This window comes from Pteropus vampyrus, unplaced genomic scaffold (genome assembly GCF_000151845.1).
Source record: "Pteropus vampyrus isolate Shadow unplaced genomic scaffold, Pvam_2.0 Scaffold70, whole genome shotgun sequence".
Taxonomy (NCBI): domain Eukaryota; kingdom Metazoa; phylum Chordata; class Mammalia; order Chiroptera; family Pteropodidae; genus Pteropus; species Pteropus vampyrus.
The window spans coordinates 1648094-1664043 of NW_011888851.1; the positions used below are offsets into that span (position 1 = coordinate 1648094).

Below are 15950 nucleotides of genomic sequence, written 5' to 3' on the forward strand. Positions count from 1 at the left end.
AAAAAAACAATCAAATTAAAAAATGGGCAGAAGACCTGAACAGATACTTCTCCGAAGAGGAAATACAGATGGCCAATAGACATATGAAAAGATATTCAAGATCACTAATCATCAGAGAAATGCAAATTAAAACCACATTAAAATATCACCTCACATCTGTCAGAACGGCTATCATCAATAAATCAAAGAACAGCAAGTGTTTGCAAGGATGCGGAGAAAAGGAAACCCTCATACATCGTTGGTGAGATTGCAAATTGGTACAGCCGCTATGGAAAAGTCTGGAGGTTTCTCTAAAAATTAAAAATGGATATTCCTTTTGACCTAGCAATTACACTACTGGGTATTTACCCAAAGAAAATCAAAACAATAATTCGTAAAGATCTATGCAACCCAATATTCATGGCAGCACAATTTACAATAGCCAAGATATGGAAGCAACCTCAATGCCCATCAACAGATGATTGGATAAAGAAGTTATGGTTCATATATACAATGGAATATTACTCAGCCATTAAAAAATTTACAACAACATGGATGTGGATCTAGAGGTTATTATGCTGAGTGGAATAAGTCAGACAGAGAAAGATAAATACCATACGATTTCACTTATTTGTGGAATCAAAGGAACAAAAAAGAACAAACTAATTAAAAACTGACTCATAAATATAGAGGACGATTTGGTGCTAGACAGAGAGGAGAGGGGTTGGGGGTTTGGGAGTGGTATGAAGGGTTAAACGAGTACAAATTAGTAGTTGATAGATGGTCACGGGGATGGGGAGCATGGCATCAGGAGTTCAGTTAGCATTAATATATTGGCTAGGTGGAGAGCCAGAACTAAAAAAGGAGCAATTAGGGGGATCATTTTATAAACTATATAAATGTCTGACCAATGTATTGTATATTTGAAGCTAATTAGATAAGATTTTTTTTAAATTAAAAAAATAAAGACCACTGCTCATTACATCTTTCTATTCAGTGAATTACAATATATATAAGAAAGAGAAAGTGATAAGATGGGAAGGAGAGAACATTTAGTGACCAGAAACTATCCCGTTAAAAATAATTCAGGTGAATTTCTTGGTAATCCAGTAATACAAAAACTTTCTTAGACAGTACTTAAGTTTACCTCTCTATAATGGTTAAAACAGTAATGTGCTAAGAGTTTTGATACATATTATTGTATCTTTATTGATTTGTGGTAACTTTTCCATGAGATCCCCAAAGACCATTGGTAAACAGTCTTTGTATTTTAAAGAACTACTATGATGTACCTTTTCATGAATTTATACAAATAGATTGTTTTTGTCACCATGATTTTTTATGCAAAACTATCCATGTAGTTTCACATCACTAGATCAATTTAGGTGTCATCAGATATATTCCATCTCTTGAAAAAGATATATTTTTTAATAGTATGTAGTAAACATCATTATTTTTGCCTTCCCCATAGACATTCCTTCCCTCATTTTAGATAAAGGACATCAGTTTTCCTTTAGGGAATCACCTTTTCACCATCTTCAATCCATTTAATTTGAGTGAAAATGACTTCCAAGCCCTAAAGATTAGATATTCTCCTGGCCTGAACAATCGTTAGGGATAAACATTGTTCCCATATCATTAGATAAACTTTAATGTTAAGGCATTAGCTACAAAAGATTTATTTTTTCTGAGGTTAATTTAGAGCGATGATAATAATGACAAAAATACTGAGTGCATATTAAGTGCTTACTCTTTGTCAGATAGTCTTCTAAACTATTAGGTATTATTGATTCATCATATATCCAAAGCAATTACATGACACAGGTATTATTACTATTTTTAAAACAGATGAGAGAGGAACTGGGCCACAGAAATATTAAATTACTAAGATCACAGTGCTAAGTATGTGGTGAAAAGAGATTTTAACCCAGTATAGCCCAGAGTTTTCTACCTTTGCTTATTCTGCCTCCAGTATCTAGATTTGAAGCTTCTGGGGCAACTACAGTATATGAAAAATTCCACTAGCCCACAGCCAAGAGTTGGCAAAGAAAGTCTGGACCCAGCCAGGTTTGATGTCAGCTCTGTAATCTAATTTCTTCAAATAATTCTAGTTTTCCCTTAAACCAGACTGAGACAAATTTCTCTTCTTAAAATCAGTAGTGTGCTTGAGTGAGCTTAGCTCAGCACATAAGAACCAACTGTCTAATGTTCAGGAATTTTGCAAACAAATTGATGTTACATTGGAAGCTTGAAATCATCGATGGGAGATTTGTTCCACGAAAATTGGTAAACGCTGCCTTTTTTTTTTTCCTGAGGTGGAGATGAGGAGGAGAATTATTTGACAAGGCATCACTGCTTACAACCAAGAGTCTTGTTTAGTACCTGTGATAGCCCACCATGTCATGCCCAGACATTTTAAAAATGAAAAACTATTATGTTTTACCAATTTTCAAAAGAAATTCAATTCTTTTTATATAGATGTAATTTTTGTGTCATCATAATGCCATGTTTCCTGTTATATCCCTCCCACACCTAGAACACAAATGCAAAGTCAAAACATGTAGATGATATACGACTCTTGCACGAAAAATTCAATTATTTTTGACTCAATAAGTTGTTTTAATTCATACTTTCTGGGAATTGGGTGTTTCCCTTCCTTTTCCTTGACATAGTAAAAAAGGTGCTTCATCAATCTTTTTACTATTCACTAATTCTTTAAGAACACTCACATAAAATGGTTTGGTTAGGACATTAGCCACACTTGTATAGATCTTAAAATATACTGATTCATCTTCTTTGTAGTATTCTTGCCAAAAATGTTTAATGTAAATCTAATTATGAGGAAGCAAATTCTCATTTAAGTGGTATTCTGCAAAGCAACTGGCCAGAACTTTTTAAAATGTCGATGGTAGTCTATAGCCATGCCACCCTGAACGTGCCCAATCCCGTCTGATCTAGGAAGCCAAGCAGGGTCGTGCCTGGTTAGCACTTAGATGGGAGACCACCTAGGAATACCAGGTGCTGTAGGTGTTAAAAAAAAAAAAAAGATAAAATGTTGATGACGTGGAAGAAAAAAAACAACAAGGAAGTATGAATATTAAAAAGACATGACAACTAATTGCAACAAATGAGGCCTAATTGAATCTTGGATTGGAAAACAGCTAACTATAAAGCTACACTAGTCAACACGACATTCCAGGAACATGACAGCTTGTTATAAATGTAGAACCTCGGGCCCCAGCTTAGACAAACTGAATCAGACTGTAATTTCACTAGATCTCCCAGATGATTCCCATGAATATCAAATTTTGAGAAGCATTGCTATAATGAATATCATTGGACAATTAGGGAAATCTGAGTATGGGTTGAATATTAGTATCATATCATTGTTAAATTTACAGTATGTGGTAGTTATGTGTAATGTAGTTATGTAGGAGGATGTCCTTTGATTTAGGAGATACATGCTGAAGTACATAAGGATGAAGTGTCAGGATATTTGCAACTAACACTTAAATGGTTTCAAAAAAGGGGAGATAAATATGTATTAATACCTTATGTGCATATATGTAAGTACAATAGAGGGAAAAGAGAAAGTAAATTGACAAATTGATGAGGAATAATACATAAATGGATGTTCATTGAACTATTCTTGCAATTTTTCTGTAGGTTAAACATTTTTTAAATGAAAAGTTGGGAGGAAAAAAGTGTACTGAAAGCTGGGCTCCAACATGCATCAGTTTAATTGGTGGTCTAGATGGTGACTAGGAATGTTTTGTTTTGTTTAGCTGTTTTTGTTGTTATCGTTGGTTATTTTAATCTCCCTAGGTAATTCTAATTGGGACCGAGAGTCGAGAACCTCTAGATTAGACAAACAGCAGTGGGGTACCTGGGCTTCTGGGTGTCAGATGATTAAAGGGAACAAGGTTCACTAATGTGTGGCCAGAAATAAATGGAGAAAATAGAGAAAGAAAAAGAAACCTTATTTAATGGAAGTACACAAAACTCAGAAAGGCTAAAAGTAATCAATTGTTTATTGTAAATTAAAGGGGGATAGGGAGTCTTCTATTAAATGTAAATAACCTTAATAATAGCTTCAAATGGATGGCTAGGAGGTAGAGCGGAAAAGAATTAGCCATTTAGAAGGAGAAAGCCAGATTAGGTGGTCTCATGGGTGGCTCCATTCAAAGGACCAAAAGGAATGGAATATACTTGAAATGCCAGTTCTGTTTTTTGCGTTTTTGTTTTTTTGTTTTTTGGTTTTTTTTGTGAAACAGTTTTAGAGTCAGTGTGTTTGAATTCAGATATTGCCACTTATAAGATGTGTTATCCTGGCTAAGATACTAACTTCTCTAGGCCTCAGTTTACTCATTTTTATTGGGAATTATAACTACCTATTTAGAAGGGTTTTAAAATAATTAAATAAAATTAGGCATGCAAAGTGCTCAGTGTGGTTCTGACACATAGAAAAAGCTTAATATAAGAAATTATTCATAAACACTGAATATGAGATTTTCCTATATTTTATTACCCGACTACATTTTTTTTTAAATCATAATTAAAATTTATGCCATTTACATAGCTCCAAAGAACAAGTTTGTGGCAGTGTCAGACATGACTAAAAAATGTTAGGACTAGTGAATTAGTATTTGAGTACCAGTCTTTATTTTACTTTTTTGCACTTTTAGAAGCAACTTGGATCATGCATGAGAAGAGACACAGTGTCCAGTCAGGATGAAGAATAACCCATTCAAACACTAATTGTTCCAGGGGTCTATATTGTGTGGATTATGGCATTTACTCAACCCCTTTCCCCCTCCCTCAAAGAGGAAAGAACTGAGTTGAAGAGTTTTTCTCTCTCATAACCATTAATAATTGTCTTATTCTGTGTCTTAACTCTGCCACACACACACATACACACACACACAAAATCTGTTTTAATGACTCAAATATTCAAGTCAAGTTTTTATTAAACTATTTTAAAACCATTTATTAGACAATGGTTTTTCCAGATTTGGAATAAAAAGGTCATGTACACATATTTGTTTAGGCAAGATCTTCTAAAGTGAGCTGATCCAAAGTTCATTAAAGTGACCAAATAGTCAGTTCTCCAAGAATCAAATATTCCATTGAATTGTTTATCATAGAGTAACATAGCATTTAGCCAAGGAGATGAACAATTGCTTCAACATTTCAGCTACTGTGTTTTAAACTAATTGTACCTTAACAAAATTTAGAATTTCTTAGGAGAAAAAGTTTTTCTGAGCACACTAACCTCTAACATGTGCCATGGGAGAAAGAACTAGTACCCACCACGCTTGCAAAGAAAATATGAAATATACTCAGAAACGCCCAGTTAATGCTTATAATTATAGCAAATATCAACCGATTCATGTTTTCGTAGCACTATCATTTGGTTTAGCAGTTATTTACTTTTAAATTTGGAGATGATAACCACTGAAGGATTAGGTTTCTTTTTTAAATGTCTGAATTAGCAACATTTAAATGAATTCTCTTTCAAAAGAGTCTGAAACCTTTTAAAATTTGCTAGTAGGTTAAAGTTTAAATTGCAAAAAGACTGACTGGCAGTTTTATAGTCTCAGACAAAAATTGCAGAACTCTTGATAATTACCCTTAGTACTTAAAGATAACATACAATGGCAAATCAACTAATGAAAAATTGCTCTTGGCATGTGCCTCAGTCTGGAAGAGCACAGCTGGTGATTTAGATAGCGTTGCTGTCGCTCCAACTCACCCACTTAATATGGACCACATGATGGGTCTCAATTCTTCAAGCAGAGGCCCTAGAAATTTTCACAGGTTGCACATTTAAATGTCTAACTTTTATCTTATATTACTAAGAGACAAAATCACACATATAAACTGCACAGTGCTGTGTGAATTAATACTTGATTATATTTTGCTACAAAAGAATTGTCATAAACTGGAACATTAAAAGGTGGATTTCATAAAGGTATAGTTTTATAATGTAATCTTTGTCTAAATTTATAGTCCAAGTTTTGGTTAATATGAACCTTAGTGGATAGATGTTCCTGAAATATTGTAGGAAATATTGGTCTACAAAAGATCAAATTATACTTTTTTAGGTATCGAAATATTTACAAAATGAACAGATGATATAGTAGTTCAATACATAATTCAACTGAGCTTGGTAGTTTCCTATAGTCTAGAAATTGAATCTTCTTTCCTAATACACAGAAACATGTCTGGGCAGAGAGAAAATAGTTGCCTGCTTAACACAAATACATATTGTTCAGAACTTCCTAGGTTAGAACCGTCCACTGTGTGATAGGTGATACTATGTTCCTATGTTAGGAGCTTGGGATTCATCAGTGAACAAAAGAAAGATTCCTGCTTCTATGGAACATTCATTCTATAAGGAAGAGATGGACAACAAACAATGATGTAATTAACAAGTACATTATACTGTATCTGAGAAAATGATAACGGATATGCCAAAAAGAAAGTACAGCAAGGCTAGGAAGATCGGGAATGTATAGGAGGAAGTGGGAAGGCTAATTACATTTCAGATTAGTATGTTTAAAATAGATCTCATCAAAAGGTAGTATTTGACTAATGCTTCGAAGAGGTATTAGCCGAAAAGATATTGAGAAAAAAATATTGCATGCAAAGCCTCTAAAGCAGGAGCATGCTAGCATGCTCTAAGAAAAGCAAGGAAACTAGTATGGCTGGAGCAGAATGAGCAGGTAGAAGAGTTGTGGGAGATAAATTCAGAGATAACAGAGCACCAGATCAAGTAGAGTCACTTAAGCCTTTGTTAGGACTGATTTTACTCTGAAAGAAATGAGAAGCCATTGGAGGGGTGACATCTGACTTACGCATAGTAGTATCACTCTAACAACTGTGTTTTGAACAGATATAAAGGGACAAGAGCTGAAGCAGGGAAACTAGTTAGGAGGCTATTGCAGTAATCTAGGCATGAAATGATGATGGTGGCTTGGTTCAGGGTGGGAATAATAGGGATGATGAGAAAAGTCAGATTCTGGATATAGTAAGACAGGATTTAACAGGATTTCTATAGGGATTAGATGTGTAATATGAGAGAAACAGAAAATTTGAGAATGATTAAGATGACATGAGCAAGTAGGATAGAATTGCCATCAAACCAAGCTAGAAAGGCTATGGATATAGCAGGTTTGGGAGTATAGTGGTGAAATCATGAGTTAAGTTTTGAGCATTTTAAATGGGCAATATCTATTAGTCATCCAAGTTAAAAGTCCAAGTGAAAATTTGACTGTAGGTATCTAAAGTTCCAGAGTGAGTTCTGGAATGGATATGTAATTGGGGTATAATTTACATGTGGGTTATAATCAAAGCCATTAGGTGGATGGATTGTCAAGGGAGTAGACACAGAAAATAAGAGAATGAAGGAATAACTTCTAGAACATTCCATATGTAAGAGGTTGGGAAAAGAGGGAAAATCAGAAAGGGAGAGTAAAAACAGCACAAGATAGGTAGGAATAAAACAAAGAAGGTATGGTATCCTGGAAGCTATATAAAAAAATTATATCCATGAGGAAAGGGGATTAAATGTGTGAATTGCTGATGGTTCAAGTTACATAAAAACTGAGAATTGATCGCTGAATGTAACAGTTTGTATGTAAGTGGTGAAAAAAAGGCTAAAAAGTCTGATTTACATGGGATTAAAAGAGAACGAGAGGAGTAGATTTTATAACAGCAAGGATAGATACCGATTTTCAGAACTGCTACAAAGAGAAAGAAAAAAATGGGGTGGTAGCTTGTGAATGGATCAAGGGAAGTTAATTTTTTTTAATAATTAGAGAAATAAATACATGCTTGTATGCTGATAGGAATGATCTAATAATAATAACAATAATAATAATGTAGAAGAGAGAGGGAAGAATTGTTGAATCAGTGTCCTTGAGTAGACAAGAGGGGGTAAGATTTAGTTAATGAATGAAAAGATAGGCTTTAGGTAGGAGTATAAATAGCTTATCTTTGGAAAGAGTGGAGAAGAGGCAAGTAGATGTGGTGATAGAAATCAGTGAAGGTTCTTATTAAAGTTTCTTGGTTTAGGAGGACATAAGGTCATCACCTGGGAGGACAGGGAGGAAGTTTCAGGAAAAGGAAGAGTTCTAAAATAGTCTGGAAAAGTATGAATGAATTGGAGAAGTATCATGAAGTATGATTGGCTGTCAATATTAAGGTCTCATTTGAGATTTGTGGTAATGAAATTAATCCAATGAGAGTGGTTGTATATTTTTCTGCAGCAATGTTCAGCTGTAATGGATTCCATCACTGAATAGGTAGAGAGTTGTGTTTAACCAGTATTATGGTTGCCAAACAAGTACAGTGAAGCCAGAAAGTGGAAAGAGTGTGGAAGGTGTGTGCAAGGGACACATTACCAGACAGAGGTGAGGAAAGATATCCAGGGTGAGGGATTGTGAAAAGATGGTTTAATCAATGAACTGGAGGCCCCAGTGGGTTTGAAGAATTGCATAAGTCAGGAGTCTAGGATTGAAATAGAAAATAGGTCATAGGATGAGAAGCATATAATTGAGATCATGGGTAGGGGAGCAGTAATTAGCAGTTAGAGTGACTAAGAGAGCGTAAGATGGGGATGGATAAGATCAGTGGAAGAATTGAGTTCAAGGAACTGAGAGCCTAGGGTGATGGATAGGTCATATATTTATATATTGAAATCACCAAGAATTGATGCAGGAGTATTATTAGAGTTACAATAAGCCAAAAGTTCATACTTTTGAAAAACAAGGAGGAAGATCCTGGACAGATGTAGACAAAAGCAAAAACAGCAACACTGAGAGGTAATAATAATATAAGCTGCTGACATGAAGTACAAATTTGATAGTTTTAAGGAAAAGTGACAGAGAACAAACTGAAATTGGCTATGGGGACCAAGGAAAGCTTTTATTTCACTTCCAGGTCAATTGGTACTTGAGAACTGAGAGAAAAACAGCCACCACTTGGAGAATATCAGAGGAAAAGCTAGGTTCACAGGGGGAAATTACTCAAAGTATAAAGATGAAGGAAAAGGTAAAGGAAAAAGTTGAGAAAGAATTATGCTGATAATAGAAGGTTAGAGAGGGGAAGATGAAAAGGACCAGTAAGGACAGAAGTGAGTCACTTGAGAGATGAGGTTTCTGGTACTGACTGATGTGAAATAATAGAAAATTCATATATTGGTCTCTGTCTACAGTTCCTGGCACAGAGATCCTAGAATCTTTGTAATTCTCTAAGTAACAAGATCACTGGGAGGATTTTTTTTGTTCTAATATTTGGTCTTTGACCCCGGTTCCTGACACAGAGCTCCTAAACCCCTTGACATTTCCTGGGCGATATGAGTGCCTTTTGTTCTAATGAGGTGACTCTTGGTGGGCTCCTGGATAGCTTCAGGACTGGGACTGGTCACCAGAAAAACAGAACTGCAGTTAGAAACTTGGAACTTTTGGCCCCATCCTCTGGGGAAGTAAAGACTGGAGATTTAGTTAATCATTAATCATGCCTATTTGATGAAGCCTTCATAAAAATCCCAAAAGCATGGAATTCAGAGAGCTTCCAGGTTGTTGAACATTTCCACATACCAGGAAGGTGGCATACCCGAACTCCACAGGAACAGAAGTTTCTGTGCCCCAGTCCTTCCAGAGCACCTCTTATGTCTCTGTTCATCTACTTATTCATCAGTATCTGTTATGATATTCTTTATTATATAATAGCCTAGTAAACATAAGTTATATGTTTCTGAATTTTGTGAGCTATTCTAGCAAATGGTCAATTCAAGAAGATAGATCATGGGAATCTTCAACTTGTAGCCAAGTTAGTTGTGGGTAATGCACATGCCCAGGGCATGTCTTACAGTGGGGAGCCAAATAATTATCAGTTACACATTCCACTCCTTCTTTGCCTGTACACACAGTCTGTTTCCTTCCAGTCTTGAATGAGTTGGTTTGAAAGATAGTAATTTTATACATCAACCATTAGGGAGCAAACTATTAGCTAGATATAAAGAATTTAGTACAACATTCCTCATGAAATAAAATCACACTGTAAGTAGACCAATGGGGCCAAGTTAATTACTTAATAGGTGCAAAATTTTCATCTCAGTAGGTTATCTTTCAGTAGTCATGTTTGCATCCCCCGTTCATCTATCCATATGTCCAATTTTACAGAGCAGCTGTACTCCAGACACTGTGCAAAGCATTGGTAAGGGAACTGTCATGATCCCCATCCTCATCATGTTTACAGTGTAGTGAGGAAGGGAAATGTCGATCAAGGTACTGCATGTGTGATGAATATGATGAGGTCAGAGTTTTCCAGACGAACATAACAAAAGGGTCAAGTTTTTAGTCAAGAATTATCTGAAGCCAAATTTTCAAATCCCAAAAGATTGATATCCTGTAGGCTTATTTCTAGAACTATTCCATCAGGAGAAATATGATGGCCATAGCAGGAGAGTGGAGTAGTTACAATATCAGAGAAACATGATACTACCAATTTCTTAAGCAAAGTTCTTGCCATTTACTGTTTTAGGGCATCATGTCCTCTGAATCCCCCATCCTCCACCTTCCATGAACCTAGGGTAAGTTTTACCACACAGCAGAATCTCAGTATCATTTAGTTGTATTGAATTGTGCCATGGCATTTGCAGTAATTGGGTCACATTTTCTTAACCACCAAAGTCTTAAGAAGAACCACCTATATAACTGCTCTTCTAAAAGCAGAAGTGTGCAAACCAGAGCATGCCTTTGCTCTCCTCACTTTTGAGATAGTTTTCTGCATATTCAAAGGGAAAATAGCAAAGCTATAACCTCACTGAGTTTGGCTCCAGTTGTGTGATGCTTTGCAGAGACACAGTTTTCTTATACCTAGTGAGGTCAGTCATCATCTTGCTTTTCAGATAAATAAGATCCACTTTAGATACACACAGTCAGAGGAAGTTTAACTTGCTCTTCATATACTTTATCTTGTTAGCTACTTGATGGGTCATTCTAAATTTCAGCTCATGATTCTTGGTAGAATCCTCCCAAATCATCCATTGGCTATTAAACCGCATTACTTACTTTGCATACTTTAATGTGTCATTCTATGCTACTACTCCAAAACCAGATTATAATATGGTCTATGTTACTAAAAAATATATACTCACTGCTACTTGGTGGCAAAAATAATCCATTGATATTTCGAGGTTTGCTGTGATAAAAGATACAACTGATCTTCACACAACCAAGAGGCTGAGTTTCCCAGAAGCATGAAATACTGCAGTTTTGCTAGACAAAGAGGTGGGGAAATTAAATGATTAGATACAATAGTCATAATAAATACCATGTGCTACAACGCAACACAATGTGACAAAATCTACTGCAATTACTGATTTAGGATAGTGTGTATTTCCTGCCTTTTGGCGTTTTTAAGCTCTGCTATTTAAAAGATGCAATGACTATTCCTAAAATATATTCCTCCATTTTTTCCAAGATTTTAAGTTGAGTAAACTGCAAAATGCCTAAAATTAAGTAGCGGAAAAAAGAATTATGTTTTCCCTATTATGATAAGAATATCGTTTAATATTAGTGGAAGGGAGAACTTTTTAACAAATATGATGATGCTGAGTAATTCTACCTGCATTTCCATGTGTCTAAATCTGCAAAGTGGATCTAAACATTTTCCTTCTCTCCATAATGAGCACACAGTGTCACTGCCAAGGGCCTCTTCACAGTGTCGGAATCGGCACTGGGAACCCTAAAAGAAAAAAAGTAAGCAGTATAGAAAACTCAATATATTAATGTTAGTGTTCCACAACAGTAAATTAAAGAAAATGAGATTAAATTAGAATCACAAAAAAGTACTACAAATATAAGACCATAAATCTAAAATTTAAAATTAGTCTAATTTTAGTGAGAGACTAACAGTATAATCAAATTAAATAGTACACATGCCACAACTCACTGGTAAAATGCTATTTTTTGTTATCATTTAATCAATATGGTTCATTCAGCATAGATATATGAGACCAGTGATGCTTTAGAACACAATCCAATGACAGAATAACTCTTTCTGAAGAAAGCCAGAATTTTTAAAAAAGAAAGAATCACCAGCCATTTTCTAATTGTGAAGATCTCTATTAATTTTTTTAATTAAACAACGTTTTCTTAGTCTATGGAGATACTGTTAAGTGTGCTAATATAAAAAAAAGTGAATGGAGCTTAAACTTTAGATTATTGTGGAATTTTATGTAATTATCACATTATGTTACATTATATTAAATATATATGCTTTGTGCACTTGGTCTACAAAGATAAAACAATTGTGCCAATACAAACACACATCAATATCGTTATATACCAACGAAAGCAGATGTAGATTATTTTAATGGGCTGCTATTACTTTTTTTATTCTTTGTCTTTTACACATAGATCCACAGTTGGAAAACTATAGGTCATTGTCTTTTGGGAAGAGAGGTAGGTAATGTACAATAAAATTATTCCATTAAGTTATTCCCTCTTTTGACACACGTTCCATAATTGTTTTTTATTTTTCATCACTCTCTTACTCTCATCTTTACTCTCTCCGCTTTTAAAAGTGGATCTGTGGATCTTGCAGTACAGAGTAATGCATAGAGTCTAGATAAACCAGTATTTGAACGCCTTGCTACATTACTTGTCCATAGTCACTAAGTCAATACATTACTCACCTTCTTTGTGCCTCAGTTTCCTCATCTTTAAAAGGAGAATAAAATGCCTTCCTCACAATTTGTTGCTAAAATTATGTGAGATACAGTATTGTGATTGCTATTATTATTTTTATCTATTCATTTAATTATTTATTGAGAACTTACTACCCATCAATCACTGTCCTGAGTACTCAGGGACATAGCAGTGAAGCAGACAAACTCTCTGCCCACAAAGGACATAAATTCTATTATTATTTTTCATATCAGGATTTAATCATAAGGTAACAGGCAATAAAAGTGGATTTAACTCTTACAGTCAAAGAGGTTGATTCAAATTTCCTTAAACCAGTCTCATCACATCTTTCACTGATTTCATTCTGCCATGAACATGAAGCCCAAGCATTGAGTTTCTACATTTATTTGCTTTCACTGTGATCCATTAATCTTAATCTCTTAAATATTTTTTCCCATTTAACTTTATAAACTTTAATTCATATCTGACTAATTTGTTTAAATTACTTATTTTCCTTTTTCCATAATATTAAATGTTTGCTGTTATTTAGACTTTTGACAGAGGAAATTCAGTAATTGGGTTAATGAATTTCAAATAAGGAATCAATTTGATTTATTAAACTAAGTTTGATAGTGACCTGAATTTATTTGAATTTATATAAATGAAATCACATTAACCAAAACAGTGTGATGTATCATATGATGTTTCAATATTAGGAATTTGATGTTTCAAAGAGCCATATACAGGTGAGAGTGTCATACAAAGATAAAAACGCCGTAGGCATGGAACTGGCATACGCAAGGGTAGTTTCAAACAAATCAAAATTTTAAATTATCCCAGATTTCCTCAGAGATATCAATATATCAAAAATATATGGTAAGCTTTTACTTCAGATTTTAAATACATAAAATAGTTTACGGGAAAATAGTAAATTTTGATTCAGCAAAGCAAATTGTTGCCATATCTTCCTCCATTCTACTAAAAAGCTTTAACATGTGAAGTACTGTAAATTGTATAATATTTACCTTTATGCATGTGGAATTAAAAAAGAAATAGCAGTCATTCCCAACTTCTGCCATTTTCAACTCTCTTGCTGCTAATCCAATGTGTTTTTTTTTTAAATATAAAAATTGCAGGAATATAAATATAAGAACTATCAGTGTGTAAGGGGGAAAAAGAATTTCTTTTCCGCAGTCTTTCAGGCTATCAGTAGTATTCCTTTAAAACTGACCTCCTGTTGACAGTATATTACACAATAGATAATTCTTAAAGAAATTTAAATTAGAAGATACCTTCTCTAGCTTTGCAGAAATGTTCAAAGTGGTTGCTAGTAAGCACACAAACTCAGACTTCCAGAATTTTCCTCATTGTTACCAAATCCATTGTTTGCTCATCAGAAATGACCTCACATGTAACTGTAGGTTAGTTTACCTTAGTGAATACTGTGTAGTATTCCTCTTCTTCAATTCTAGTCTATTAACAAAAAATGGCCAATAAAAATAAAATAGTACACTTTCTTTCAATGTTCTGATTGATTATGGAACATAAACGAGGTCATAATTTCATAACTTAAAAGCATTAAGTATTTCACAGATAAATATGGCTATTTTCTAAATCTTATTTCTATATATGGTTTAAAAATAAAACTAAAATTTTAAATAATTTATCTATATTTCAAGATAAATTATTTAAATGTGTACTCACAGCTATCCACTGACTTGGAAAAAATATCATTCAGATTGTGATATTTAGTTATTATTAAAATATTCAGGTACCTGAAAATAAATTGGACTACTTATTCATCTTGTAGCTCTATTCCATTCATTTTTCATCCATCATGAAAGGAGGAAGCTCTTCTCCTAAAGCAGAAAGATTCCAGAGCACTTGCAAATTTTGAGCATTTCTTGAAAGCAAAGTGAAGTACTCTGATTTCCAGAATGGGACATTTCAATCAGCAATTACTGAGGTCTTTCTTCATCTTAGTATTTTTACTAAAAGTACTAGAAATTAATTAAAAAATTAGAAATTAATGAAAATATTCATAGTAGGTAATTTAGAAGATGTCAAAGAGATGACATATTACACTAAACCAAAATGTATTTTTAAATTGCAATGTACTCTTAACTGGAAACGTAAAAGATCAAGTGATATGGATTCCCATTTTACCTAAGTAAAACAGACTAGCTTGGTATGAACTTTTTGAATACAATGCTTTGGGGTAAAAATCTAGGAAATAAAATAAGAAAATAAAATTTAGAAAAGAGTAAAGATAAAATAATAAAAAGAACTGAGCAGTATTAAAAGTGAATGAAAAGATAGGGAATAAAGATTTGGTTAAACCCTTGAAAATATTAGCAAAGATTGATAGAAAAATCTAATATCTTGACTTTTGTTTTACCCTACCTTCTAACTCTACCGCAATGGATCCATCTAAAGCACATAGGTTACTGGGAAAAACACCCCTAAAAATTATCTTTAAGTGGTCTTTGCCACCAGATAAATTCTCTTCCCACCTATCAACTTTTAGCTGCATTGGACTATTTCCAAATACTGTTACCAACCACCATTATTGCATAATTACATGTAAAGCCATGACTAAAGCCATTGTGAAAATCCATGTTTTACATTGAAAAAAGGCTGAACTAATGTTTTTACCTCTTAAAGTGTGTTGTGAACAACTATATTCCATTAGATACAGCAAAAAAAAATCATATCAAAATGTGGTTTTTGTTTGTTTGTTTGTTTGTTTTTGTCATTGCAAAGAACAGTGAATAGATCTCTACATTTTAGTAGTCTTTAGAATGCCTGGAGCCCTAATCTCTTCTTTTTTACTCATTTCTTTTCTTTTTTTTTCTTATTCACTTCTTTCCTTTTGTAAAATTTATTCTAACCTTCCAGAGAAAGCTATACCATACCCATGAGGATTTTTACTCCTTGTAATGGAGTAGTGAGAAATTTGCCTTCTCAGCTTGGGGTTGGCTCAAAAATTCTGTAAATGTTTCGTGTTGGCCGAGGTAGCCTAGCATTAAGGATCTTTCCATCTTAGGTGTATGCTAGAACATTAACAAAACCGTTAGAGAAGAAAGTCTTTCTTCAACTTGTAATCCAATAATACCACTTTAAGAGAAGGGGCTGGTAGTTACTCCATGATGACTCTTCAGCCTTACAAGAATCAGGCAAAGCTGCTTGCTGGCTGCTACCCATCAAAGAAGGAGTCAGTTTATAACTTTAAATTGGTCCTGTGGCTCTCTCCTGACTTGGACTCCTGTTTCT

General features: G+C 34.1%; 1 protein-coding gene and 1 pseudogene across 3 annotated transcripts in view; one reads left to right on the forward strand and one right to left on the reverse strand.

Moving 5' to 3' along the window:
- Positions 1-14023, reverse strand: part of CUNH12orf50 (chromosome unknown C12orf50 homolog) — a 35438-nt gene extending 21415 nt beyond the window's left edge. The window contains exons 1-3 of one of the 3 annotated variants that reach the window (XM_011361740.1): positions 13970-14023; positions 11614-11733; positions 11144-11264 (exon numbers count right to left, since the gene is read on the reverse strand). In XM_011361740.1, the coding sequence (XP_011360042.1) occupies positions 11144-11264; positions 11614-11625 (133 nt within the window). In that variant the 5' untranslated portion in view covers positions 11626-11733; positions 13970-14023. Of the gene's footprint in view, positions 1-11143; positions 11265-11613; positions 11734-13702 lie in introns of all 3 variants that reach the window. The other 2 variants (XM_011361738.1, XM_011361739.1) reach the window with 2 other exon arrangements.
- Positions 2891-3009, forward strand: LOC111740952 (annotated as a pseudogene).
- Positions 14024-15950: the final 1927 nt, after the last annotated feature.